At 43.9% G+C, this 27,860-nt stretch overlaps 2 protein-coding genes across 6 annotated transcripts in view; one reads left to right on the top strand and one right to left on the bottom strand.

Annotated features, from left to right (window-relative positions):
- ZNF333 (zinc finger protein 333) overlaps positions 1 to 22,621 on the top strand; it is a 44,188-nt gene extending 21,567 nt beyond the window's left edge. Inside the window, exons 8-12 of one of the 4 annotated variants that reach the window (XM_012509495.2) lie at positions 3,105 to 3,193; positions 3,831 to 3,957; positions 4,728 to 4,823; positions 5,389 to 5,465; positions 20,042 to 22,621. In XM_012509495.2, coding sequence (XP_012364949.1) covers positions 3,105 to 3,193; positions 3,831 to 3,957; positions 4,728 to 4,823; positions 5,389 to 5,465; positions 20,042 to 20,053 — 401 coding nt within the window. In that variant the 3' untranslated portion in view covers positions 20,054 to 22,621. Of the gene's footprint in view, positions 1 to 3,104; positions 3,194 to 3,830; positions 3,958 to 4,727; positions 4,824 to 5,388; positions 5,466 to 6,270; positions 8,994 to 20,041 lie in introns of those variants that run through there. The other 3 variants (XM_003275874.4, XM_030820592.1, XM_030820591.1) reach the window with 3 other exon arrangements.
- A 3,594-nt stretch (positions 22,622 to 26,215) lies between these two features.
- Positions 26,216 to 27,860, bottom strand: part of ADGRE2 (adhesion G protein-coupled receptor E2) — a 35,596-nt gene continuing 33,951 nt past the window's right edge. Inside the window, exon 21 of one of the 2 annotated variants that reach the window (XM_030820589.1) lies at positions 26,216 to 26,901. In XM_030820589.1, the coding sequence (XP_030676449.1) occupies positions 26,893 to 26,901 (9 nt within the window). In that variant the 3' untranslated portion in view covers positions 26,216 to 26,892. The remainder of the gene's footprint in view (positions 26,902 to 27,860) is intronic. The other variant, XM_030820590.1, reaches the window with a different exon arrangement.

The following is a 27,860-nucleotide window of genomic DNA, read 5'->3' as shown; positions in this document are numbered from 1 at the left end:
TCACTGCAAACTCCGCCTCCTGGGTTCATGTGATTCTCGTGCCTCAGCCTCCCAAGTGGCTTGGACTACAGATGTGTGCCACCACGCCCAGCTAATTTTTGTATTTTTAGTAGAGATGGGGTTTCGCCACGTTGGCCAGGCTGGTCTCAAACTCCTGACCTCAAGTGATACGCTGGCCTCTGCCTCCCAAAGTGTTGGGATTACAGGTGTGAGCCACTGTGCCTGGCTTAGTTTTTTTTGTAACAGAAATTTCTCTTTCACAATTTAGGATACCAAAAGTCCGAAATTAAGGTGTCGACAGGGCCATGCTCCCTCTGATGGCTCTGGGGGAGGATCCTGCCACCTGCCTTCTAACAGTGGCCTGAAGCCCTTGGTGCTCCTTGGCTTGTGGACGCAGCCCTCCCGTCTCTGCCTGTGTTGCCTCTTGGCCGTCTCCCTTCTGTGTATCTGTCTCTGTCTCTTCTGTTAGGAGAACCATCGTATTGGATTAGGGGCCTACCCTATTCTTGTATCTTCTCAACTCATTACATCTGCAACAATCCTATTTCCAAATAAGGTCACGTTTTGAAGTACTGGGGGTTAGGACTTCTCTTTTTTTGGGGGGGGTCACAGTTCAAACCATAGCAGTCTGTTCTCTAGTCCCCCGAAATTCATGTCTTTCCCACATGCAAAATACACTCACGTGATCCCGACATCCCAAAGTTTTAATGCAATACAGCATCAACGCTAAGTGCAAAATCTCATCTAAGCACCATCAACTCAAAATCTCATCTCATCTGATGAGAATCCCACAACTCATTATGTCAGTCATCTACAGCAGGTATGAGGGAGACTCAGAGTGTGGTCCATTGTGGGGCAAAATACCTCTCCATCTGCGAACCTGTGAGAAATCAGAAAGCAAGTGATCTGCTTCCAAAATACAGTGATGGGGCAAGCAAAGGATAGACATTCCCATTTCAAAAGGAGAAAAAGGGGTCATGAGTCCTGAGCAAGTTTAAAACCCATCAGGGCAAATGCTATGAGGTTTCCAGGCGTGGAACAAATCCTCCATGGTTGGAAACTCTGACCTCTGGACCTTATTTTGGGTACCTTCTATTCCTATTCCCTTAGATGGGCAGCAAGATTTGAGCCAATGGTTGGATACATGGTCTGGTGTTCAGATGTGAGAGTCAGCCTGGAGATTTGGGCTTCATCATGCAGATTTGGGAATTGACACCCAGAGAATGGGTGAGGTTGCACACCAAGGCAGAGAGAATTGAGGGAGACACGAAGAGGAGGGCCCGCAACCTGTGGACGCCAGCGACATGCTGGAGAAGAAGCTCTTACAGGAAACAGAGGAGGCTGGGGTTGTGATCACCGATCACAGGCTGAGTGGGCTACAAGAAGGAGGGATTGGCTAGGTGCAGTGGCTTGCAGCTATAATCCTGGCTACTCAAGGGGCTGAGGTGAGATGATCGCTTGAGGCTAGGAATTCAAGGCTAGCCTGGGCAACATAGTGAGACCCCCATATCTAAAAAAATAAAAAAAAATTAACTGGGTGTGGTGGCGCACACGTGTAGTCTCACCTACTTGGGAGGCTGAAGTGGGAGGATCACTTGGGCCCAGGAGTTTGAGGCTGCAGTGAGCTGTGATTGTGCCACTGCTCTCCAGCCTGGGTGACAGAGCAAGACTCTGGCTCAAAACAACAACAACAACAAACCCGGGAGAGATTGGATGATGAGCACACATCAGTGGGATTTCCCAGCACAGGTGGAGGTCACTGGTGATTCCAGGGTGGGGCCAGTCCTTGGAACGGTGGAGATGGGAAGCAAGTGGGAGGGGAGGAAGTGGGCACAGAGGGTAGATAGCCCATGATAGGGAATGAAGAGATAGAGGTAGCCCAAGGGAAAAGTGGGGTGTCGTGGCTTGAATTGTGCCCCTCCAAAAAGATATGCTGAAGTCCTAACCCTGTGAATGTGGCCTTATTGGAAATAGGGTCTTTGCAACTGTAACCAAGTTAGGAGGTCACAAGGGTGGGCCCCAATCCAACATGACTGTGTCCTTATGAGAAGAGGAAGACGCCACGTGAAGACAGACACACAGGGAGGGGACCATGCGACGGGGCAGGCAGACATTGGAGTGATGCATCCACAAGCCAAGGAGCCCCAAGCGTCGATGGCCACCACCAGAAGCCAGGGAGAGGCAAGGAAGGACTCTTCTCAGAGTGTCAGAGGAGGCGTGGCCCTGCTGAACTTAATTTTGGACTCCTGGTCTCTAAAACTGCGAGAGGATACATTTCTGTGGTTTTAAGCCACTCGGTTTGTGATACTTTGTTATGGCAGCTGCAGAAAACACATGTGGGGTCAGGGACTGGGTGTGGGTCAGGTTTAAAAAGTGAGGGGAAAGGTCGCATCAGGAGGGAGAGGTGAGGATGCAGGGGACGAGGGATGATCTGGGAGTTGCCTGCTTGTCTGTCATAGGCCAGAAGGAGGATGCCTGGTGCAGAGCGAGGAGTGGTGTTGATTTGAAAGCATGTGGGAAGGAAGTTTCATTTTAAGGCAGACTTGCAGGTTGGTTGTGGTTTATCTGCCCTTGACTTGTGGTAAGTCCTGGAGCACCACTAGCCCTGCAGTGTAGAGGGGCAGAGGAAGGGGCCAGGCAGCTGGGGAGGAAGAGCTGTCCCAAAGCTGAGTCAGGGGACAGTGGTGGGGGCTGCAGGAGCTTTGGAGTCTCCTGGTGAATTATGGAGTCTATGGCTCTTGGGATATGGAATGAAGGGATGTGTGTGTGTGTGTGTGTGTGCATGTCTATATGTCTCTGTGTGCTGGTCTGTGTGTATATGTTATATATATGAACAGGTGCATGTGGTATGTAACTATGTTTGTGTGTATATGTGTGCATGTCTGTGTGTATATGTGTGCATGTCTGTGCATACGTGTGTGCATGTGATTGTATGCAGGCGTGTGCAAGAGCTTGTGGATATGTGTCTGCATGTGTGTGTCCCTGTGAGTATGTGCATGTGTGTGTGTACACATGTGATCACTCAGGGTGGGGCAGCCTTGGGGCCTGTGAGTGTGCCCAGTAGGCCAGGCACCAACCCTCATGCCTCTTCCCTTCTCCCCTAGCTGTGCCTGCACGGGACCCTGCCTGGCTTCAGGAGGACAAAATGGAGGAAGAAGCTATGGCTCCTGGGCTGCCAACCACCTGTTCACAGGTAGGTAAGAACTTCTTGTTCTAAAAGAACGCTGCTGTACCCAAAGGCTGGACTTGCCCTCTTCCTGTGACCTGCCTGGATCATCTCATGAGGTTGGTCTCCATGCTTCCAGGGAGTGGGCCTCTTACAGTGGGTGTCAGCAACGGAGTGTGGGCCATGATCCCACCACCTCATTCAGACCCTCCCCAGGCTGCTGAGCACCAGGAGGGAAAACAAAGCAAGGATGTGAGCTGTCCTCATTTTGTGGTCTTCATGGTCTCACTGAACAAAGAGTTGAGTCATTTTCCAGATAGTTCCCTCCTGCCTGTACCATGCTCAGGTCTGCTGGACCCTGGAGCTAGAAGGGGGACACATCTGCAAGAGCTTCCTGGCTCCTTGTCAATAGATAAGTCCTGTCCTGAGGTCAAGGACTTGCAACGTTAGTTATCGCCTCTTGCTGTTCTTAAGGAGTAGAGAGTAGAGACAGGAGTTCTAGTTCAGAGTCCTGAGCTAAGGGCCAGATTCTGGGGGATCTCAGAACCCTGTCTGAAAGTCCTCTGCATGGGGTTTCCTTTCCCCAGGCCTGCCAGCCTCCAGCATCCTCTGGCGTACTGGTGGGGGTGGTCCCTGGCTGAGCTGGGATGGATATGTGTTTTAGGAACCAGTCACCTTTGCAGATGTGGCTGTGGTGTTCACCCCAGAAGAATGGGTGTTTCTGGACTCTACTCAGAGGAGCCTGTATAGAGATGTGATGCTGGAGAACTACAGGAACCTGGCCTCTGTGGGTAAGGCGGCTTCGTCTTTTCTTTCCTTTTTTTTTTTTTGAGAGAGAGTTTTGCTCTGTTGCCCAGGCTAGAGTGTGATGGCGTGACCTTGGCCCACTGCAACCTTTGGCTCACTGCAACCTCCACTTCCTAGGCTTAGGTGATCCTCCCACCCCAGCCTCCCGAGTAGCTGGGACCACAGGGTGCGTCATCACACCTGGCTAATTTTTGTATTTTTTTGTAGAGATGGGGTTTTGCCATGTGTCCCAGACTGGTCTCGAACATCTGGGCTCAAGTGATCCACCTGCCTCAGCCCCACAACGTGCTGGGATTGCAGACATGAGCCACTGCGCCCGGCCAAGGCTTTGTTTTTCATCACATTTATGTAGTAACCATAAGCTCCAGAAATTTTGCAAGTCTGGAAAATCTAGAGGTGAAAAAACAGATAATTCCCACCTTCATGAGCTTCCAGTCTACTGGCCTTTCTATGGAATGAAGATCTTTTTACTGCTCTGTCTCTCTGTGATTAAAAGCTTTTGGGCTTCTCAAATGTATTCCTTAGCTAGGCCCTTGGTTTTGTAGACTGGAGAGCCTCAGTGTCCTCTGGGACCCAGTGAGGGAACTTGTATTTAGTTGCTCAGTGAAAGAGTTTGGCTGTGTCCGTCAGAATTTAGGCACATGCATTTTGCCACTCCCATCTCTAGAGCCCCTAAAGACTTGAGAATATCGGCCCTGGTGTCAGGGCATGGCACAGTCCTCCCACAACATGTTTTTTTTTTTCTCGTGAGCAGCTGATCAACCATGCAAACCCAGTGCATTGTCTTATTTGGAAGAAAGAGGAGAGCAGTGGACCACCGACAGGGGCATCCTCTCAGACACCTGTGCAGGTGAGCCCAGGCAGATCAGGTGAGCATCAGCTCTGGTCAGTAAGGGAAGTGTCCAGTTTGGAAACTGTCAGTCAGGGCAACCTATTCATACCCTTGACTGAGAAGCCTGTTTGGTTGAGCTCCCTTACTAAATGCCACCTTCTTTCCTTTTTCCCTTTCCTTTTAATCTCTAAAACTTTACATTAATCTCCTAGAAAGATCTGTCCTACTTTCTCTTCATATTTAGTATTTCCATGTGTATATTTTATCCATTTCCTCCCCACTGTACATTCTTGCTAACATTTTTCCTCAACATTAGTCACAATCTTCATAGAATCCTTTTTTGGTAAATTACCTACTATTTCCTTCCCATGTTCCTCTGATTACATAACTTCTCACCTAGCCACACACCTTAAAATTTTCCTTAACTTTTAGATGTATTCCTTCTCATTGCAAATTTCTTCCTGTATTTAGGATCAGTATTTGGAAAAAAAAAGTTCACATGTGCCTTACTTACTTTTTAGGTCACCTTGATCCCACAGTTTCTTTCTCTGCTCTTAACTTTTTCTTCCCTAATTCATTTCAGAACCTCAATGTCAACCCCAAGAGGCAATTCCTAGCCAAGATACTTTTACAGAGATCCTGTCCATTGATGTGAAAGGGGTAAGGCTCACCAGCGATTATTCGTGGTTCTCTATAGTAGGATGAGTCTGGGGTTAACTGTAAGTTAGAAAAGCAGCCCAAGAGCCAAGAGAGCTTCGAGGCAAGAAGTGTTTACCCAGAAGGAAGCAGTTTCTTGGGCGAGAGTCCTTGAATGTCATGAATTGGTGGAAAACTAAATGTAGATCATGTTCGTACAAGTAAGCATTTTCACAGATACGACACAGATACAAAGTGTTTAAGACTTAATTTAGCCTTACACAAATTGGAAAAATTCTGCATCTAAGAAGCCCCATGAAAATAATGGAAAGAGGCCGGGCGCGGTGTCTCACGCTTGTAATCCCAGCACTTTGGGAGGCCGAGGCGGGCGGATCACGAGGTCAGGAGATCGAGATCACAGTGAAACCCCGTCTCTACTAAAAATACAAAAAATTAGCTGGGCGTGGTGGCGGGCGCCTGTAGTCCCAGCTACTTGGAGAGGCTGAGGCAGGAGAATGGCGTGAACCCGGGAGGCGGAGCTTGCAGTGAGCCAAGATTGCGCCACTGCACTCCAGCCTGGGCGACAGAGCGAGACTCCATCTCAAAAAAAAAAAAAAAAAAAAAAAGAAAAGAATGGAAAGATAGCTCTTTGCAACAGAGTATCCACCCTATTCCACTTGAAGGAACTCTGGGTAGAAATGGTATGGACTCCGTAAATGGTAAAAGTATCAGACGTAGAACTGTCTTTTTCTTACATTCATTTCACATAGGGGAGAATATCTGTGAATCTAATAAGGCCTTTGGTCTTCACATTTCCCTTCATCAACAGGAGCAACCTCAGCCTGGAGAAAAACTCTATAAATATAATGAACTTGAGAAACCTTTCAACAGCATCGAACCACTTTTCCAGTACCAGAGAATTCATGCTGGAGAGGTGTCCTATGAATGTCAAGAGATTAGAAATTCCTTCTTCCAGAGTGCCCAGCTAATCGTGCCCGAGAAAATCCGTAGTGGGGATAAAACCTATGCATGTAACAAATGTGAAAAATCCTTCAGATACAGCTCTGACCTTATCAGGCATGAGAAGACTCATACTGCAGAGAAGTGCTTTGACTGTCAAGAATGTGGGCAAGCCTTCAAATATTCCTCGAATCTCCGGCGACACATGAGAACACATACCGGAGAGAAGCCATTTGAATGTAGTCAGTGTGGGAAAACCTTCACGAGGAACTTTAACCTGATTTTGCACCAGAGAAACCACACAGGAGAGAAGCCCTATGAGTGTAAAGATTGTGGGAAAGCCTTCAATCAGCCATCATCCCTCAGGAGCCACGTGAGAACTCACACTGGAGAGAAGCCCTTTGAATGCAGCCAGTGTGGGAAAGCCTTCAGGGAACACTCTTCACTGAAGACACATCTGCGAACCCATACCAGAGAGAAACCATATGAATGCAACCAGTGTGGCAAGCCCTTCCGGACGAGCACTCATCTGAACGTGCACAAGAGGATACACACAGGGGAGAAACTGTATGAGTGCGGGACTTGCGGTCAGGTCTTGAGTCGTCTTTCAACCCTGAAGAGTCACATGCGAACTCACACTGGAGAGAAGCCCTATGTGTGCCAGGAATGTGGGCGAGCCTTCAGTGAGCCCTCATCCCTCAGGAAACATGCAAGGACTCACAGTGGCAAGAAGCCTTATGCATGCCAGGAATGCGGGCGAGCCTTTGGTCAGTCTTCACATCTTATTGTACATGTGAGAACACACAGTGCCGGGAGACCCTATCAATGTAATCAGTGTGAGAAAGCCTTCAGGCACAGCTCCTCACTCACTGTACACAAAAGAACCCATGTGGGAAGAGAGAACATTAGGAATGGCAGCCTGCCTTTATCCATGTCTCATCCATACTGTGGGCCCCTTGCTAATTAACTTCCATTTTGTAAAAATATAAACACACGGGGCTATGACTTTCCCTCATAATACTCCTTTAGCTGCATCCTGTGTTTCAATGTATAATATTTTCATTTTGGTTTAATTGTAAGTATTGTCTTAACCTCCATTGTCATTTATTCTTTGACCCATCTATTATTTGGAATTAGATTTTTCAAAACTAATATGTGGATATATTTTCATAGAGGTATAATGACTTATAGTGAAATGCATACATCTGAAGTGTACAGTTGGATGAGTTTGACAGATGCATACGTGCATGTAACCAACACCCCATTCCAGATATAGAATGTTTCTATCTTTCTGGAAGGTTCCTGCATGTTATATGGCTATTTCTTAGTTGCCTTTTTGTTGTCGGTTTCTAATTTAATTACATGGTGAGAAGAGTATGTGGCCTGTTTGTTACTGAGTCGTAGGTATTTGCTGAGATTTGCTGTTAGGTCTGGTGTGGCTTATTCTTCTAGCTGCCAACCAAAATTGCCCCTTCCTCCTTAGAAAAGAACCTGGGTTTTCTGTTCAGATTGGTAGCGTGCACTATTAAAAAGCTTCCATCTCCCGGCCGGGCATGGTGGCTCATGCCTGTAATCCCAGCACTTTGGGAGGCTGAGGCTGAGGGATCACCTGAGGTCAGGAGTTCAAGACCAGCCTGGCCAACATGGTGAAACCCCCTCTCTACTAAAAATACAAAAATTAGCCAGGTTTGGTGGCACGCACCTGTAATCCCAGCTACTTGGGAGGCTGGGGCAAGAGAATTGTTTGAACCCAGGAGGCAGAGCTTGCAGTGAGCCGATATTTCGCCACTGCACTCCAGCCTGGGCAACAGAGTGAGACTCTGTCTCAAAAATAATAATAATAAAAAAAAGCTTCCATCTCCCAGCCCTTCTTGCAAGCAAGGGCAGGCCATTTCCTCCGGTCCTGGCTAGTATGAATATAAGAAGTCACTGGATGTGACTCTGGGGAAGATGTTGTGTTCAGGGATGGTTTCATGTAGCCACATCTCTCCACTTCTTGCCTTTTGGACAAGCAGACATGATGTCTAGAGCTAGAGGAGCCCTCCTGTGACCATAAGGGTAAAAGCCACAGGCTAAGAAGAGTGTGGCCAGAAGTCATATCCATCTTGCTTCTGTAATCTAAAAAATATTTAGGATATATTTAATAGAATTGGCATATTTATGTGATTGCAGCAGCCCTGGACTATTTATTTCTGGATGTCCCATACATGAAAAATACGCCCTTCTTACTGGTACAATATTTTTTTGTTTGTTTTTGTTTTTGGTGGGAGGTTTATTTCACCTGAATATAATTCCTAACTGATGCACTTAGTATATGTCAATTTTTATAAATGCTTCATGGATGGTTGAAATCAATGTATTGTATTCTACAAATGTCTGCTAGATCAAACATATGTGTTTAAAAACCATCTACACATTTATAAATATTGATCTGTGATCTAGCATTTATTGAGAGAGGTATGTTAAAGTCTCCCACCATGATTATGTATTGCTGAAAAATCTTTGTCATTCTGTCAGTTTTTAAATTTATGTATATATATGTTTTGAAGCAATGAAATTAAATATAGATACTGGCATTTTTTACGTTTCCAACAAATTGTTACTTTTATTCTTATAAAGTGATCATCCTTTTCCCTATTTCTGAACATTCAACCATTCATTATAATGATAGTAAATACTTGGAGTTTACTATTAATAGATAGTAGCCACTGCCTGAAGCTTTGCATCTTTTAATTTAGTCTTCACACTGACACTTTGAGGTATGTACTGTTATCATCCCCAATTCACAGATGAGGAAGCTGAGGCCCAGCAAGTTAAGGTGGGCTCTCAAAGTCATCTGGGTGGCATGTGATGGGCCTGACTCTCTCTACAGTGGCAGACCCAGGGGACTAGTCTCCATTTTTACTTGTTCTTTTTTTGTTCCTTTTTTTTTTTTTTTTTTTGGTTTTAAAGTTCTCTTAGGTATAACTTACATAAACGTTAATAAATGTTAGGGTACACCTTGGTGAATTTTGTATATGTCTGTACCCACCACGGGCTCCATCAAAATATTTTATCATCCCAGCAATTTCCCTTGGGCCCTACCTCATCCTCAAAGATTACCACTATTCTGACTTCTATCACCATAGATTTGTTTTTCCTGTTCATGTAAATGGATCCATAAACAGCCCTCTTGTGTCTGTTTTCTTCACTTAATATAGTGTCATTGAGATTTATCTATGTGGTATTATCAGTAGTTTATGCTTTTTAATTGCTGTGTAATAGTCTATAATCTGAATATACCACAGTTTAAAAATTCTATTCTGTTTACAAACATTTGAGTTCTCCAGGTTCATCCATGTTATCACAAATGACAGAATTTCCTTCCTCATTAAGGCTGAATAGTATTCCATTGTGTAGCTATACCACATTTTCTTTATCCATTCATCCACTGATGGAAAGTTAGGTTGATTCCATATCTTGGCTATTGTGAATAATCCTGCAGGTTTTATTGTTATGAATAAAGCTGCTGTGAATGTTCTTGTTACATCGTACTGTGGACATAGGTATTCATTTCTCTTGAGTATAAATGTAGGAATGGAATTACTGGATTTTGGAGGAGACCTATCTTTAGCTTTAGTAGATCTTGCCAGACAGTTTTTCAATGTGGTTGAAACCATTTATACCTCAATTTGTACATCAGTGAATGAAGTTTCATTGCTTCACATCCTTGGCAATGCGTGGTACTGTCACTCAAATTAATTTGAGCTACATTAGTGGGTATGCAGCAGTTTCTTAGGTTTAATTTGCATATTCTTGATAAGTAGTGATGCAGTGGTAGATGGTTGCCACAATGACTTCTATCCCTCTGCGTATATCTCTTTTCCATGTGACTTTGCAGCTCCTCCTATCAAGAGGTGGAGTTTATTTCTCCAAACCTTGAAGATGAGCTTGGTCATGTGATTTTCTTTGGCCAATGGAACGTTGACAAACATGACAGAAGCAGAGGCTGGAAGAACACACATTGGGCTTTTCCTTCTTAGTTGTGACCATTTGTATGTCATCTGTGGAAAAATGTCCAAGTCCTTTAAATTAGGTTTTTGTTGTTGTTGAGTTGTAGAAGTTCTTTACATGTTCTGAATATTAACCCCTTATCAGATATAGATTTGCAAATATTTTCTCCCATTCTAGGGGTTACCTTTTTACTTTATTAATTGTATCCTGGTGTAGTCCAACTTATAGATATTTTTTGTTTTCTTTGGAAGTCGTATCCAAAAAATCATTGCAAATCTAATGTCGTGAGGCTTACCCCCTATGTTTTCTTCTAAGAGCCTTATTGTTTCAGCTCTTGCATTTAGGTCTTTGATATATTATGAGTTAATTTTTGTTTGTTTGTTTTTGTTTTTTTAAGACGGAGTCTTGCTGTGTTGCCCAGGCTGGAGTGCTATGGTGCAATCTTGGCTTACCACAACCTCCACCTCCCTGGTTCAAGTGATTCTTCTGCCTCAGCCTCCTGAGTAGCTGGGACTACAGGCGTTTGCCACCATGCCTGGCTAATTTTTTGTATTTTTAGTAGAGATGGGGTTTCACCATGTTAGCCAGGATGGTCTTGATCGCCTGACCTTGTGATCTGCCTGCCTCAGCCTCCCAAAGTGCTGGGATTACAGGTGTGAGCCACCACGCCCAGCCGAGTTAATTTTTATATATGGTGTAAGAAAAGAGTCCAACTTCATTCTTTTGCATGTGCATATCCAGTTTTCTCAGCACCATTTGTTGAAGACTGTCCTTTCCCCATTGAATAGTCTTGGCGCCCTTGTCAAAATACATTTGACTATATATATGAGGTTTTATTTCTGGGCTCCCTACTCTATTCCATTGGTCTGTATGTCTGTCTTTATGCCATTACTGTATTGTGTTGATTACTGTAGTTTTACAATAAATTTTGAAATAAGCAAGTGTGGTGTGAGACCTCCAACTCTGTTCTTTTTCAAGATGGTTTTGACTTCTTGGTTTGGTATTCTTGAGATTTTGTATGAGTTTTAGGATGGATATTTTTCTGTTTCTGCAAAAATATTAAGTCATTCAGCCCATGAACATAGTATGTCTATTTGTTTGTGTCTCTTTTAAGTTCTTTCAAGCAATGCTCTTTAGCTTTCAGTGTACAGGTTCCTCATCTCATTGGTTAAGTTAATTCCGAAGTATTTTATTGTTTTTGATGCTATTGTAAATGGATTTGTTTTCTCAATTTCCTTTTTGGGTTGTTCATTGTTAGTGCATAGAAATGCAACTGATTTTTTTTTGTGTTGATCGTCACACTTCTTTTGAAACCCATATTATGAAGTGTCACTACTCTCCTTGGTCCAAGTTAAAATGCTTTCCTGGATCCAAATGACATTTCTTTTGTGGGGAGTTACCAACAGTGAAGATCTAGGTTGATCAAAACTCAGTCTGAGAAATCACCAACAGGAGAGGGCAGAGATATCCATGGGATGGAGATGAAAAGGCCTCTGTTATTATGGGTGTATTATGGGCCTCTTTTCTCATCCAATCCAGGATGCTGACATTCAAGGTGACAGATCAGCTGTTCATCTTGGGCTGCACCTGGTGTTTGGGCATTCCGCAGGTGGGCCCAGTTGCTATGCTGTTGCCTATCTCTTCACCATCATCAACACCCTGCAGGGTGTCTTCGTCTTCTGGTGTACTGCCTTTTCAGTCAACAGGTGCCACTGTCTAGGTCCCACCCAAGACTCTTCTCATCCTTGCCTCTCTTAATGAGCTGACCCAGAAGATGCTTTGCCTCTAGCAGGTCTGAGGACAAAACAAGAAATGGTTCAAAAAGATCAGAATGAGAAGAGCTGGGTCTGAGAAACACACACTCTCTAGAAGGGCTATGTCTGATGCCTTCAAACCTAGCACAGTAAGATCATACATTGCTCTTCCCCAGATAACTTCTCTTATTGATACACTTGGAGAGCACATTCTTATAACACTGGCAACCTGGTCCACAGTGGGTGATGTTCTAGGATGGCTCACACGAGGATGGCTCACACTTGGTTGATTTATTGGATGACATTTTCTCCATTAAAAAGTTGTTTAAGCCGGACGCAGTGGCTCACACCTGTAATCCCAGCACTTTGGGAGGCTGAGGCATGTGGATCACCTGAGGTCAGGGGTTCGAGGCCAGCCTGGCCAACATGGTGAAACCCCATCTCTACTAAAAATACAAAAATTAGTTGGGCATGGTGGCAGGAGCCTGTAATCCCAACTACTCTGGAGGCCGAGGCAGGAGAATTGCTTGAACCCAGGAGGCAGAGGTTGCAGTGAGCCCAGATCATGCCATTGCACTCCAGCCTGGGCAACAAGAGTGAAACTTTGTCTCCAAAAAAAAAAAAAAAGTTTGTTTAAAAAGTTGGCTATTCCTCATTAGGTGACTGTGCTGCTTGATTCTTACACATGTGCATTAATTCTTTCCATGAAAATATTAAGCATCTATTTGGTGCTGTATTTAATGCTATGTTCTTCATAAATGTAGGCAAATACCAAGCACTTTTAGGGAGAGATGTACTGTGTCAGTCTGTTTTTGCATTACTCAACAGGAATACCTGAGACTGGGTAATTTATAAAGAAAAGAGGTTTAACGTGCTCACGGTTCTGCAGGCTGTATGAGCATGGCACCAGCCTCTGCTCAGCTTCTGGCAAGGGCCTCAGGAAGCTCACAATCATGGCAGATGATCCAACACCTCCCACCAGGCCCCACCTCCAGCACTGGGGATTACATTTCAGTGTGAGATTTGGAGGGGACAAACATCCAAACTATATCATGTACCTATTAGTTAAATATAACCAAATATCTGAGGCAGTGATTTACAAACTTAAGAGTCCCAGTATCTTAATCATTTCCTTTAATCCCATTTAATTTAAGTCTCACCCTATACCCTCTTCCCCACAATGGTGGAAAATCAATGGCTTATGTATACATGCATGGAGGCACACATTTATAAAGTAAACTGAGCTATCTTACCTTGGAATTCAGAGTTTATAAAAATTTCCAGTATTTAAAAATATTTTTGGCCGGGTGTGATGGCTCATGCCTGTAATCCCAGCACTTTGGGAGGCCGAGGGTCACGAGGTCAGGAGATTGAGACCATCCTGGCTAACATGGTGAAACCCCATCTCTACTAAAATTAGCCGGGCATGGTAGCGGGTGCCTGTAGTCCCAGCTACTCGGGAGGCTGAGGCAGGAGAATGGCATGAATCTGGGAGGCAGAGCTTGCAGTGAGCCGAGATTGGGCCACTGCACTCCAGCCTGGGTGACAGAGCAAGTCTCCATCTCAAAAAAAAAAAAAAAATTTTTTTTCGGAATACTCAAGTTGCAAAATTTGAGATGAGACTCAGTAAAGGCATGAGATAATTCTTTGAATATTTTTGCTATCTACAGGCTGAAGACAGAAAACTCACTGCTTAGTGTCTCTTCTTATACTAGGGTGTAATGACCATCTATTTCTCTGAGGTCTGGCTGAAGTTGTGGGGGTGGTCTCATCCTCTTATCCCTGAGGTCTCTTCTGTAGCTTCATATCAGTTTTTAAATGGTCATGTTATCTTGCTAGGATATGTAAAAACTTTGTCTTATGTTTAGCTTTGAAGAATTTCTTGAAGCACATCACTTATAAATGTATTCAATAGAAAGATGAGCAGGTGAAGCCACTCATCTCAAACAACAGTTACTGCATCAAACTTTCTCTAGACCTGGGAATGAGTGACCTGTGATGACAATGGAAAGGATGAAGAAAATGACAAAAACTTCCATGTGAATCCCTTTACACCTTAGGTCATGTTGAATATAAAAATGCTCTAGGAATAAATGCTGGGTGCCGCAAAGTGAAACCAGCACTGAGGCAAAAGTTCTCTCAGCAAGGCAGTTTACTTCTGCAGAAGGGTGCCACTCACGTCAATCAAGATCACAAGAGCACAGAGAACAAAGGAGGCCAGGGGGATTTTATATCCTTAATGCAATCCCTGCCTCCATGTCCCTCCCGCATGGGCTGGGGTCAGACTGCACAATGTAAGTTGACCTGATTGGCTACTTGTGAATATTTCTCCCAAATAAGGGAGGGGAAGGGGACATGAGTTACAATGGTGGGACGTGCAGTTTTGAAGAGTGTATGTATGGTTTCGAGGGGTGGAGTGGGTGCAGAGTGCGTAACCAAGGGAACAGATGTGAGTTATTGATTAGCGCTGATGGGAAGGCTGTTTACAGTAACTTGGGGCAGGGAGGCATAGGGACAAGGAAGTTAACAGACTGAAACTTTGAAGAGAAACTGAGAGATTCATTGCATCCTACAGTCAGGGTTTCTCAACATTGATCTTATTGGCCAGATAATTCTTTGCTGTAGGAATGGCCCTATGCACTGAAGACTCTTTAGCAGCATCCCGGGACTCTATCAACTAAATGCCAGTAGCTTGGGTTGGGGAGATGTTGGTCAAACGATACACTTTTTTTGGAGACAGGGTCTAATTGTCACTCAGGCTGGAGTGCAGTGGTGTGGTCACAGCTCACTGCAGCCTCAAACTACTGGGCTCAAGTGATCCTTCCTCCTCAGCCTCCAGAGTAGCTGGGACCACCGGCATGCACCGCCATGCCTGGCTAATATTTTTTGTAGAGTTAGGCTTTCTCCGTTTTGCCCAGGCTGGTCTTGAACTCCTGGGCTGAAGCGATCTGCCCACCCCAGCCTCCCAAAGTGCTGGGATGATGGCATAAACCACTGCTCCCGGAAGGATACAAATTTCAGTTAGACAGGAGGAAGAAGTTCAGGAGATCAATTGTAGAGTATGGTGACTATAGTTAATAATAAATTATATTCTTAAAAAATGCTAAGAGAGTGGATGTAAAGTGTTCTCACCACAAAATAATGACTATATGAGATGAGGCATATATTAATTTGCTAGATCTAGTTTTTCCCCAATGTATACATCCATTAAACATCATGTTGCTCTTGATAAATACATCCAATTTTATCTGTCCAAAGAAAAATGCCAGTGGGATCCCCTCTAGTTGTGTACTGGGAAGGGCAGAAATCCTCAGTTCTTTGTTGTCTTGAGAGAAAGATTTTGGCCAAAATGACTACTTTAGCCAAAAAGAGAATTTATTGAAGGAAAATAGAGAGCAGAGAGTTATTTTTATTTTTTATTTTTTGAGATGGAGTCTCGCTCTGTCACCCAGGCTGGAGTACAATGGCACAATCTTTGCTCACTGCAACCTCTGCCTCCCAGGTTCAAGTGATTCTTCTGCCTCAGCCTCCTGAGTAGCTGGGATTACAGGTGCCTGCGACTACACCTGGTTAATTTTTGTAATTTTAGTAGAGATGGGGTTTCACCATGTTGGTCAGGCTGGTCTTGAACTCCTGACCTCAGGTGATCTGCCCGCGTCGGCCTCCGAAAGTGCTGGGATTACAGGCGTGAGCCACCTCCCTCGGCCAGCAGAGAGTTATTTAAAGGGACATTACACCCTGCAAAGATGAGGCAGAGCGGGCCGCTGAAGGGAATGAGCCAGCAGTAGCCCGAGTTCTGCCTTAGGTTTTTTACAATCTTGGGCTCTTCCTTGAAGTCCCCTCCTTTGTCTTAAGTCTCTGCCTTTTTCTTTGCTTAGTTTTCCCACTCCTGCTTTAAGTCTCTGCCTTGTTCTGCCTCATTCCCACCCAGGTTTATGGGGCCTTTCCTTACCATTAGTTGGTGCACACGTGTGGCCTGGTGCTAGATAGGAATCCTACCTCACGGCTGCATTGCCATTACTGTCACCCCAGGAAGGTCATATAGCAGTTACATCTGTCATATAGCGGTTAAAAGAATTCCTCCTTTGTCCTCCTTATCAACATGTAGCTAGATTCTGACAGGTTAACTGCAGAGAGTGATTACTGGGCATCTTAAGGGGAAATCCTTTCTGCTTAGGTATTTCTGCTCCTCTCTGCTTATATCTAGCATGCAAGTTTGGGTGGGTGTGAGACTTTCCACATCTCCCTTTCCTCAGGAGCTCCCCCTCCTGCTCATGTCTAGCTGTCTGCCTACTCTAACCGTCCTAACAACAACAACACAACAAAATCCCCAGACATTGCCAAAGGTCCCATGGGGGTTAAATTGCTCCTAGTTGAGAACCATTGTCTTAAACACCTACAAAAACTATCAGTAATTTTCTTAGTAACTCTGTTTGTTTGTTTATTTATTTATTTTTTCGAGATGGTGTCTCACTCTGTCGCCCAGGCTGGAGTGCAATGGCGCGATCTCGGCTCACCACAACCTCCGCCTGCCAGGTTCAAGCGACTCTTCTGCCTCAGCCTCCCGAGTAGCTGGGATTACAGACATGTGCCACCATGCCTGGGTAATTTTGTTGTTGTTGTTGTTGTATTTTTAGTAGAGAAGGGGTTTCTCCATGTTGGTCAGGCTGGTCTCAAACTCCCGACCCCAGGTGATCCACCCGCCTCGGTCTTCCAAAGTGTTGGCATTACAGGTGTGCGCCACTGCGCCCTGCCCAGTAACTCTGTTTTATGGTTATTTACAATTCTGTAAAGCAGTGTTTCACAAACCTTGAAGCAGAGGAAACAGGATGTACATTTTACAACAGAGAGATAAGCTCTGTGACACACTTAAGTGTCCTTATCTTCTTTAGCTTGGGAGTTAAATAAACGTACGTGAGAGTTCTGAGAAAAACCAATCCAGTGAAACCTGTTATCTGAATTGAGACTTATAACTTGATTTTATTTTTTCTTTATTTTTAATTTTTGTGGGTGCAGAGTAGGTGTATATATTTATGGGGTACATGAGATGTTTTGATACAGGCACGCAATGTGAATTAAGTATATAATAGGGAATGGAGTATCCATCCCCTCAAGCATTTATCCTCTGAGTTACAAACAATCCAATTACACCCTTTATATTATGTTTAAATGTACAATTAATTTATTGACAATAGTCACCTTATTGTGTAATCAAATAGTAGGTCTTATTCATTTTTTCTATTTCTTGTACCTGTTAACCATCCCCACCTCCCCGCAGCCCCTCACTACCCTTCCCAGCCTCTAGTATCCATCCTTCTACTTTCTATGTCCATGAGGTCATTTGTCTTGATTCTTAGATCTTATAAATAAGTGAGAACATGTGATGTTTTGTCTTTCTGTGCATGGCTTATTTCACTTAGCATAATGACCCCCAGTTTCATGCATGTTATTGCAAATGACAGGCAAATCCAGCTAGCAAGATGATTTCAATAACAAGAGCTTTTAAGGGAGAAGTGGAAAGCTGGATAAGGGAGAAATGTGGCCCAGGAGGGCTTTGAATGTGACCCAACACAAATTTGCAGACTTTCTTAAAACATTAAGAGATTTTTTTTTTTTTAGCTTATCAACTATGGTTAGTGTTAGTGTATCTTATGTGTGGCCGAGACAATTACTATTCCTCTAATGTGGCCCAGGCAAGCCAAAAAATTGGGCACCCTGCAGTCTATACCCATTAAACAACAACTTCTATTTCCTTCTAGCTCCAGCCTTTGGTAACCACCACTCTTCCTTCTGTTTCTATGAAGTTGATTACTTTAGATACCTCACAGAAGTGAAATTACACAGTATTTGTCTTTTTGTGACAAGTTTATTTCTGTTAGCATAATTTCTTCAAGGTTTTCCCTGTTATAGTATGTGACAAAACTTCCTTTCTTCTAAGGCTGAGTAATATTCCATTGTATGGATGGACCACATTTAATTTATTCATTCATCCATCAATGCACATTTGGGTTCTTTCTAACTCTGGGCCCTTCCAGATATTCAGCCCCATGAGGCCTTCCCCTGTCTTCCCCCAACACTCCACACTCATTCTCCATTGATATTAAATTTACTGCCATTCCTCCTTACATCCTCATTCCTTCTTATTTTTCCCCAACCGTCATACTCCATTGCCCCCTTTCACAACAACACATTCCAGTTTCTCACAGTTCTCCCCATCCCCCACTTTGTACTCATGGTTCAAGCTACCTGAGCACCTTCTTTCCATACCAGATGACTGAGTCTATAATCTCCAGTGTACTTTGAGTACTCACAGTCCAGCCTGCTCTCCACATTTCCCTCAGGCCCCCATACCTGCACAATTCTCACTCCCTCCCCTCTTGTTCCTGCTTCACCTCATACCTATTCATATTCAGCCCACCATCCTAAATCCCTACAAGCTCTTCGAGTCCACCCTCCATTGCTGCACCAGCCTCCCTGTATCCTCTATCTTCCTAGTCTCTCCCATTCGTGCCCTATTCAACTTGGTCTCCTCATTTTATAACTCCAAGTTATACCTGATGCAGTCGCTCCCCAACTCCATGTTGCTCCAACTTTCTCCCCAGGCTCTCTACAGCACCCAGTGCCTCCTCTCAATGTCAGTCTCTTCCAATGCCAACCAACACCTCTCAGGCCTCCTCACGATATCCCCAATCATCTCATCTTCATTTTCTTTTTTCATTTTTTTTTTTTTTTGAGACGGAGTTTCACTGTTGTCGCCCAGGCTGGAGTGCAATGATGCGATCTTGGCTCACCGCAACCTCTGCCTCCCAGATTCAAGCAATTCTCCTGCCTCAGCCTCCCAAGTAGCTAGGATTACAGGTGCATGCCACCACGGCCAGCTAATTTTTGTATTTTTAGTAGAGATGGGGTTTCACCATGTTGGCCAGGCTGGTCTCGAACTCCTGACCTCAGGTGACCTGCCGGCCTCAGTCTCCCAAAGTGCTGGGATTACAGGTGTGAGCCACCACGCCCAGACACTGTCTTCATTTTCAGAATGTTCCACTTAGTTCTTCCCAGCCCCTTCCCTCTTATCCCACCATCGGTCTGTCTTCCTTCTTTCCTTCCTCTTTGTCTTCCATCTTCCTTTTTTCTTTCTTCCCTTCCTCCTTTTCTCCCTTCCTTCCTCCCTTCCTCTCTTTCTTTCACTTTTTTCTTTTTCTTTCTTTGCTTTTCCTTTCTCTATCTCCTTTCTTTTTCTTCATCTGTCTCTCTCTTTCTGTATTTCTTGCACTGTAAATTTAAGAGTTTATTATTAAAAAAAAGTTAAAGCTAGCAAAGCAGTTTGTAATAACCCAAACTGGGAACAACCCAAATGTCTATCAACAGTGATTTTTTTATTTCAACTTTTATTTTAGATTCTGAGGGTATACGTTTAGGTCTGTTACAGAGTATATTGCATGATGCTGAGGTTTGGGGTACAAATGAATCCAGTTAGTGAGCATAGTACCTGATAGGTAGTTTTTCAACCCTTGCCCTCCTCCCTCCCTCCTCCATCTAGTAGCCCCCATTGTCTAATGTTCCCATCTTTATGTTCACATGTACCCAATATTTAGCTCTCTCTTATAGGTGAGAACATGTGGTATTTGGTTTTCTATTTCTGAGTTAATTCACTTAGGATGATGGTTCCAGCTGCATCCATGTTGCTGCAAAACACACCACCATCAGTCTTTCAAACTCCCATCCCAGAATGCCTTAAATAGCAGATATTTAGGACATTCATAGGCTGTCCCTTACATGCTGCCCTGGTCTCAAGCACTGCCCCTCCCGACTCCTCCCCCGCCACCATTGGCCCCTTTATTCATTCAATTTCTCTTCTCTTTCCCTCATTCTTCCTCCTTATAATTCCCTTTTCAGCCACCCAACTAATTTGGAAGAATTTCCACATCCAGTACTCCCTTGCATGTTCAGATTGCTAGAATCCAACCTCTGGATATCAAAGGATCACTACTGGGGCTTGAAGACTCCAAATCTGCAGATTCTGAAGCTTGCAGGTCAGTGGCCCTGGACTTTCGAACTTCCAGTCCTGTGACATCCGGGCTCCTTAACTTCCAGCTTCCGGGATCTTAGTCACATACTTCTGGCTTCCGGATTGTAGGTTCCCCGCAAGGAGACTAAGGCCTGGGTGGGTCTTTGTTTCCCCAGCCGTGCAATGACTGTTAGATGCAGAAAGGGAAAACAGCCAGGGAAACTGCTCACAGTGGACCCCCACGGTGGAGAGCTGGAGGGAGAGGGTTCTTCGAACGTGTACCCTAGCTCCTTTGTTTGCTGTCTTTGGTGGGCCTGGTCTTGTACTTAAAATCCAGCTGAGAAGCCAAACTCTACCTTAAAGCTGTATTTCATGTTTCTAATTGGATGATATAATTCTGGAGAAATGAGATGGGAAACTCCGCTGCCTACTTGCCCCTTAACTCTTGTTTGTCTTTGGGTTTCTTACTAAATACCAGAGCTTAATCTTTATTTTCTTACTTAATATTCAAACACAACTCATGAGCAAATTAACATTATTTCCATCATAAATAAAGAGAATGGACTTAATAAATTTAAAAAGGTGAAGCTATGGAGGCAAATGGATGCTGCCATCAGCTGACCCTAGAGTTTCTTCTGACCTACCGTCCCCAACCTTGTCTGTGTTTCACTTCTGCCACGTCCTTAGAGAGGCTGTGTGTCCCCTAGACCACAGAGTCCATTGCACTGCACCTTTCCTTTCTCCTCATTTTCCATCTTACAAATAATCAATATTCCTGGATATGGGATCATGTCTGTCTTATATGTTTTAGTTTCTCTCAATTTAGCATTATGCCTTGCACAAGAGTATAGGAATACCTCATTTCATTGCCCTTCACAGATAGTACATTTTTTACAGATTGAAAGTTTATGGCAGCCCTGTGTTGAGCAAGTCTGTTGGTGCCATTTTCCCAATAGCATGTGCTCACTTTGTGTCCCTGCTTGAGCAATTTTAGAAATAAACTATTTTTAAATTAAAGTATGAACATTAAAAAAAGACATAATGCTATTGCACACATTACAGTATAGGGTAAGCATACTTTTATGTACACTGGGAAACCAAAAAATGTGTGCAACTTGCTTTATTGCAATATTCACATTATTGTGGTGATCTGGAGTGGAACCTGCACTATCTCTGAGGTGTGCCTGTATGTGCTCCTCACATATGTGATGAATGGATGAGCAAATTAGTGTAGAGTGAAGTGCTTCCGTGAATCTGAACATCATGGTCTGGAAACTATGGGCAGTGGGTCAAATCTGGCCCACCGTCTGTTTCTGTACAGCTAAGAATAGTTTTTACATTTTTCAAATGGGTGAAAACAAATAAAAAGAAGAATGATATTTTGTGTCACATGACTGATACATGAAGTTCAAGTTCAGTGTCCGTAAAGTTTTATCAAAACATAGCCATGATCATTCATTTATGATTGTCTATAGCTGTTTTCATATCACAATGGAAGTTCAAGTTCAGCGTCCATAAAGTTTTATTAAAACATAGCCATGATCATTCATTTATGATTGTCTATAGCTGTTTTCATACCACGGTGGTAGAACTGAGTTGCTGTAAACACCTGGCCCACAAAGCCTAACATACACACTATCAGGCTCTTTAAGAAAACATTTGGTGACCCCTGCCCTAGGTAGACTCTGTGGGGATACCGGCTCTGCACTCATAGGGACCCACATGTTCCAAGCCTCCAGCTGTGTGTTCTGCTTCCTCAAGCAGCAGCTGACTCTGATATTCTCCATCTCACCTCAGCAGTCTCTATCATGCAAAGGGCATGCAGAATCCCATGCACCCATCATGTATGTAATAAAAGGCAGATGTTATGTGGTCTCTTGAACCAGCCTTAGGCATGGAGGTTGAGGATGAGGAGTGACTTGAGGGTACTGACTGGCAGAGCAGGAGCCTCGTTATTTTGGACAAACACCGCCACTTTAAGTTTCAGCTTCATTTTTAGCCCTCTGGATTTAAGGAAATTACTTTTTTAAAAACTATAAGCGGCCAAAAAAAAAAAAAATGCAGACAGTAAAACGCAGATAAAACAGCTCGGGCACAGAGGAAGGTGGAGGAAAAGTCTCTTGGGTAACTGCCAAACTTCACCCTCATACAATGGGCCCCAGTAAAACAGTGGGCCTTAATAAGCACATCCCTTTCCCTCCAGGTGTGCTAAAGTAGGGACGCTAAAAGCAGACTTGGGGGGTATGCCTACAGCTGCAGAAAAATGTATAAAAGCAAACACACCACTCTCCCTCCCATATAAGCACAACAAAAAAACACAGAAGCAATCCAAGCCTCTAATAAACTCTCCCATCCTAAATCCTTAAACACTCTTAGTCTGTAAACAAGTGTGGCTCTAACCTAACTTGGCCAGCAGCCCCTCTCAGGTGTGTTTTCTCTAAAATAAACCTCTCTTAACCATCAAGCCACCTTTCGTGTTTCTTTCCTCTTTCTTTAATTCTTACACTGACCTAGTGGTGGAGGCTTGGCAAGGATGCTTGTTACCAAGTGGGTCACTTCTGCACTATCTATAGAGAAGGAGAAATGGCTAAAAGTAGAGGTACCAGGTTGCCAACAATGGTTACTTGGGGGGTAGCATTCAAAGTTCTCCAAAGCCCCTAAATCAATACTCATTAAGCTTATACAAACAGGCACAGAGCAGTGAAAAATGTGAGTTGCACTGGGAAATGTTCCCAGCTGAGTTGACAAAGCAATGCTCTGTACTGTTTTGGTTCTTATAAAAAGGTGCCCAGAGAATGGAGATGGTAGGTAGTGTAGGGCAGTGCAAGAAGCTCCAGCTCTGGGACCAGGTGGATGGAGTTTGAATCCTAACCCTGGCTCCTGTTAGTGGGATGGCCTCAGGCAAGTCACTTAACACTCAGGATCTCAATTTCTTTTTTGTAAAACAAATAGAAGTTAGGCGCAGGGGCTCATGCCTGTAATCTCCACACTTACGGAGGCTGAGGCCTGCGGATCTCCTGAGCTCAGGAGATTGAGACCTGAGCCTGGGCAGCATAGTGAGACCCACGTCTCTACAAAAAATACAAAAATTAGCCAGGTGTGGTGGTACACACCTGTGGTTTCAGCTACTTGAGGGGGGGGACTGAGGCAGGAGGATTGCTTAGGCCTTGGGAGGTCGAGGCTGCAGTGAGCAGTGTTTGTGCCATTGTACTCCAGCATGGGTGACAAAGCAAGACCCTGCCTCAAAAAACATTAGAATCTACCAGGTTGAGTTGCTTTTGGAACTTAACATTATAATCTATGTGAGATTTCATATATATATATATATATATAAACACACACACACACACACACATACACATATTGCCCCTAGGAGCAATGGTTAAGTATTTGCTAATTCAGTGTTCACAGTGACTTTATAGAGTATAATTACTGCAAATAAAGACAATCAACTGCACTTTCAAATTGTTGTGGTAAGTGGCTGTGTTAATATCCTAACACTATACAGGGATGCCCACTTCCTACAACCAAACCAGCCCTGAATATTGTTCAACTGTTCAGTTTTTGATAATTTGATAGAATTTTGTTCTTGTATTGTTATTATATGTTCCCTGATTACTAGTAAGGATAGACATCCTATGTAATTATTGGCCATTTGTCTTTCCTTTCTTATAATTTATTTATTGTTATTACTTTTTAAAGAGGTGGGGTCTTGCTCTGTCACCCAGGCTGGAGTGCAGTGGTGTGATCGTAGCTCACTGCAGCCTTAAACTCCAGCACTCAAGTGATCCTCCTGCCTCAGCCTCCTGAGTAGCTGGGACTATAGGTGCATGCCACTGCAGCCCATTCTTTTTTTTTTTTTTGGTAGAGACAAGGTCTTGCTATGTTGCCCAGGCTGGTCTCAAACTTCTGGCCTCAAACGATCTGGCCACCTTAGCCTCTCAGAGTGCTGAGATTACAGGCACAAGCCATTGTGCTTTGCCTGCAGAGTTTGTTTACTCATACATTGTATAATTTTTTTCTAGTTTCTTGTTTACTTTTTTAAATTAATGGTTTGAAACAGTTCTAAGTTAATTTTATGCTCTTTTTTTTTGAGACAGAGTCTGTCACCCAGGCTGGAGAGCAGTGATGACATCTCAGCTCACTGTAGCCCCCATCTCCCAGGTTCAAGTGATTCTCCTGCCTCAGCATCCCAAATAGCTGAGACTACAAGTACATACCACTGCACCCTGCTAATTTTTTGTATTTTTTCTGTACAGACAGGATTTCACCATGTTGCTCAGGTTGGTCTCGAACTACTGGACTCAAGTGATCTGCCTGCCTTGGCCTCCCAAAGTGCTGGGATTACAGGCATGAGCCACCGCACCCGGCCTATTTTATGCTCTTAACATTAATCCTTTGTAATGTAAATATTTTAATTACTTGACATCAAACTTTGTTTATGATGTTGTTATTTAGAAGCTTTAAGATTTGTTGAGTAAAACATTTCAGGTTTTTATTTTATTGCTTTTGCTTTTTGGTTCTTGATTAAGAAGCATTTCTGTAGCTGGAGGTTATAGTTCCTGGAATTACATATATTTCTATTTATTATGTTAATAACTTTACCATTTATTTTTAGACTTTCAGTTCATCAAACTATATCTGTGCAACTTCAAAACTTTTTTTAAATTTTAATTTTTTGGGGACAGGGTCTTGCTCTGTCACCCAGGCTCAAGTGTGGTGGTGTGATCATAGCTCTCTGTAACCTTGAACTCCTGGGTTCAAGTGACCCTCCCACCTCATCCTCCCATAGCTGGGACCACATCTGGCTGTGCCCGTGTGTGCCACTGAAGCAGCATCATTGTCTGGGGTAATACCCAAGGTTCGTCGTCTCATGCCAAGAAAATTAAGCATATGGACATACACAAGGAGTGAGTTTAGGAGCGGAGGTTTTTTTTTTTCCTTTTTTGGACAGAGTCTTGCCCTGTCACCCAGTCTGGAGTGCAGTGGCATGATCTCGGCTCACTGCAACCTCTGCCTCCTGGGTTCAAGTAATTCTCCTGCCTCAGCCTCCTGAGTAGCTGGGATTACAGGTGTGTGCCACCACGCCTGGCTAACTTTTGTATTTTTACTAGAGACAAGGTTTCACCATGTTGACCAGGCTGGTCTTGAACTCCTGACCTCAGGTGATCTGACCACCTCAGCCTCCCAAAGTGCTGGGATTACAGGCGTGAGCCACTGTGCCTGGCCAGGAGCAGAGGTTAAATAGGCAAAAGAAAGAGAAAGGAGAACAGTTCTCTCTCTTGTGTGGGAGAGGGGCATCTGAATGGGAAATCTGACCCTCGTCATAGTGCACCAGATTTTATAGACAGGCTTGAGAAGGCGGTGTCTGATTTACCTAGGGCCTACCCCTATGTAAACTGGCCACCCCACCCTAATCTTATTATGCAAATTAGCTTTCCACTTGGCTGACACTATGTTGTCTGCTTTTTACTGTACACATGGCTGGCAAAGAGGAGAGAACTTGGAGCCACCATTTTGGACATGCCTAGTCTAGGTAGCTTTTTCCTGTTGGCACGGCTGCCAGCATTCACCCAAGCAAGCTTGCAGCTTGTTTGTCTATGTCTGCAGCTCGATTTTACAGGCTGCTGTTTGTTAGAAAAGAAAATGATTTTGGGGGCTGCTTTTCATTAAACGGAAAACCTTACTAGGACTTCCTACCCTTGCTATTTGCCTAAATGATTTCTTCTTAACTCCTATATCACCACTATGCTTGGCTAATTTTTAATTTTTTTTTTGGTAGAGATGGGTCTCACTCTGCTGCCCACGCTGGTCTCAAACTCCTGGGCTCGAGCCATCCTCCTGCCTCACCCTCCCAAAGTGCTAGGTTACAGGGCATGAACTGTGTCATACCCATCTTCGAGGTTTTATGGTCATGTAGAATTTCTGTTCAAGGAAAGCAGATAACAGACAGGGTTAAGGGCATTTGCTTGGAATAGTTAGGAGTTTTGCAGGTCATTCCTTTGAAATGGAATTTGTTGCACATCCCTGATCTGAGATTAGAAACTTTTCTGCATGTTGGTGTGAAGATGAAAGAAGACAGTGTTTATAAAATAGTTTATACTTCAATTGCCTAGCAGTAGAAACCTGATTTCTAGGAATTTCAGCTTCTGAGTCAACTCTAGCTGCAAGAGCCACTTCATTTTCCCCTAAAAGCTCCATGAAGGCAGGAGCCGTGTCTCTCTTGATCTATGTGTGAGTAATCAATATTTTTCACATGACTAAATAATCAAACCCGTAGAACTAGAGAACAACAACAACAACAACAAAATTAAGAAATCCAGATGGTGGTGTGAATATTCTAGTCCTTTCAGATGTTGTTGGTATGAAAGTCTTCTTACGCTCGTTTTCCTGCTTCATTTTAAGATTTGGAGGAGTCTTTGTAGGAAGGAGAGGCTGTAGAAGAGGTCTTAACCTTCTATAGCTTCATAAATATTGTGCTTCAGAGTGACCAAGATATGGGCCACAGCTGGCCATCCATATGCTGAGAGTTTGATGAGCACATTGCAGGGCATGGAAGCTTTCCGGTTTCTGCAGGAATTGAATGCCAAGCACGCTTTCCATAACATCCTTCATATCGCTGACATGGTGAATTTCTTGAAACACACAGAACAAAGTCTTTTCTTTCCCCTCTAGATGGCTCAAAGATTGTTCAGATTTTCCACGGGCAAAGAGGGAAGATCTTATTCAGAAGATTTTTCTAGTTAACCTGAAATATATATGTATGTATTTTGTTGTTGAGACAGAGTTTCACTCTTGTTGCCTGGGCTGGAGTGCAATGGCTTGGCCTCAACTCACTGTAACCCCCGCCTCCCAGGGTCAAGTGATCCTCCTGCCTCAGCCTCCCGAGTAGCTGCAACTACAGGCATGTGCCACCATGCCCGGCTCATTTTTTAATTTTAATTTTTTGTAGAGATGGGGTCTCACTGTATAGCCCAAGCTGCTGTTGAACTTCTGGGCTCAAGTGATCCTCCCATCTCAACCTCCCCAAAATGCTAGAATTCTAGGTGTGAGCCACCATGCCTGGCCACGAAGTCTTTAATCATAAGGTTTTCTTACCATATGTATTTGTCAGGGCAACATCAAAAGGCCCTATCAGCTTTAATTTTGCTCCATCCTGTTCTTTCTCAGAAGCCCCATCTTTGTATGCCTCTTAAACCCCAAGTTACCAAAGTTAAGAGGAAGTAAATGTGTTGCAGTAAAATATCTATCTGGGCCAGGCGCGGTGACTCACACCTGTAATCCCAGCACTTTGGGAGGCCGAGGCGGGCAGATCACTTGAGGTCAGGAGTTTGAGACCAGCCTGGCCAACATGGTGAAACCCCGTCTCTACTAAAATACAATAGTAATAGTAATAATAATAATAAATTAGCCGGACTTGGTGGCAGGCGCCTGTAATCCCAGCTACTCAGGAGGCTGAGGCAGGAGAATTGCTTGAACCTGGGAGGTGGGGGTTGCAGTGAGCCAAGATGGTGCCACTGCACTCCAGCCTGGGTGACAGAGTAAAACTCCCTCTCAAAAAAAAAAAAAAAAAGTCGTATCTGAAGTAGGGTGATTATAGTTAGCATTAATCTACCATACATTTCAAAAATAGCTAGAAGAGAATAATTTGAATGTTATTAGTACAAAGAAAAGATAAGTATTTAAGGTGACAGGCATCTTAGTTAC

This window comes from Nomascus leucogenys, chromosome 10 (assembly GCF_006542625.1).
Source record: "Nomascus leucogenys isolate Asia chromosome 10, Asia_NLE_v1, whole genome shotgun sequence".
Taxonomy (NCBI): domain Eukaryota; kingdom Metazoa; phylum Chordata; class Mammalia; order Primates; family Hylobatidae; genus Nomascus; species Nomascus leucogenys.
Note: the sequence above shows the minus strand (reverse complement) of the source record. Positions and strands in the feature narration are given on the sequence as shown.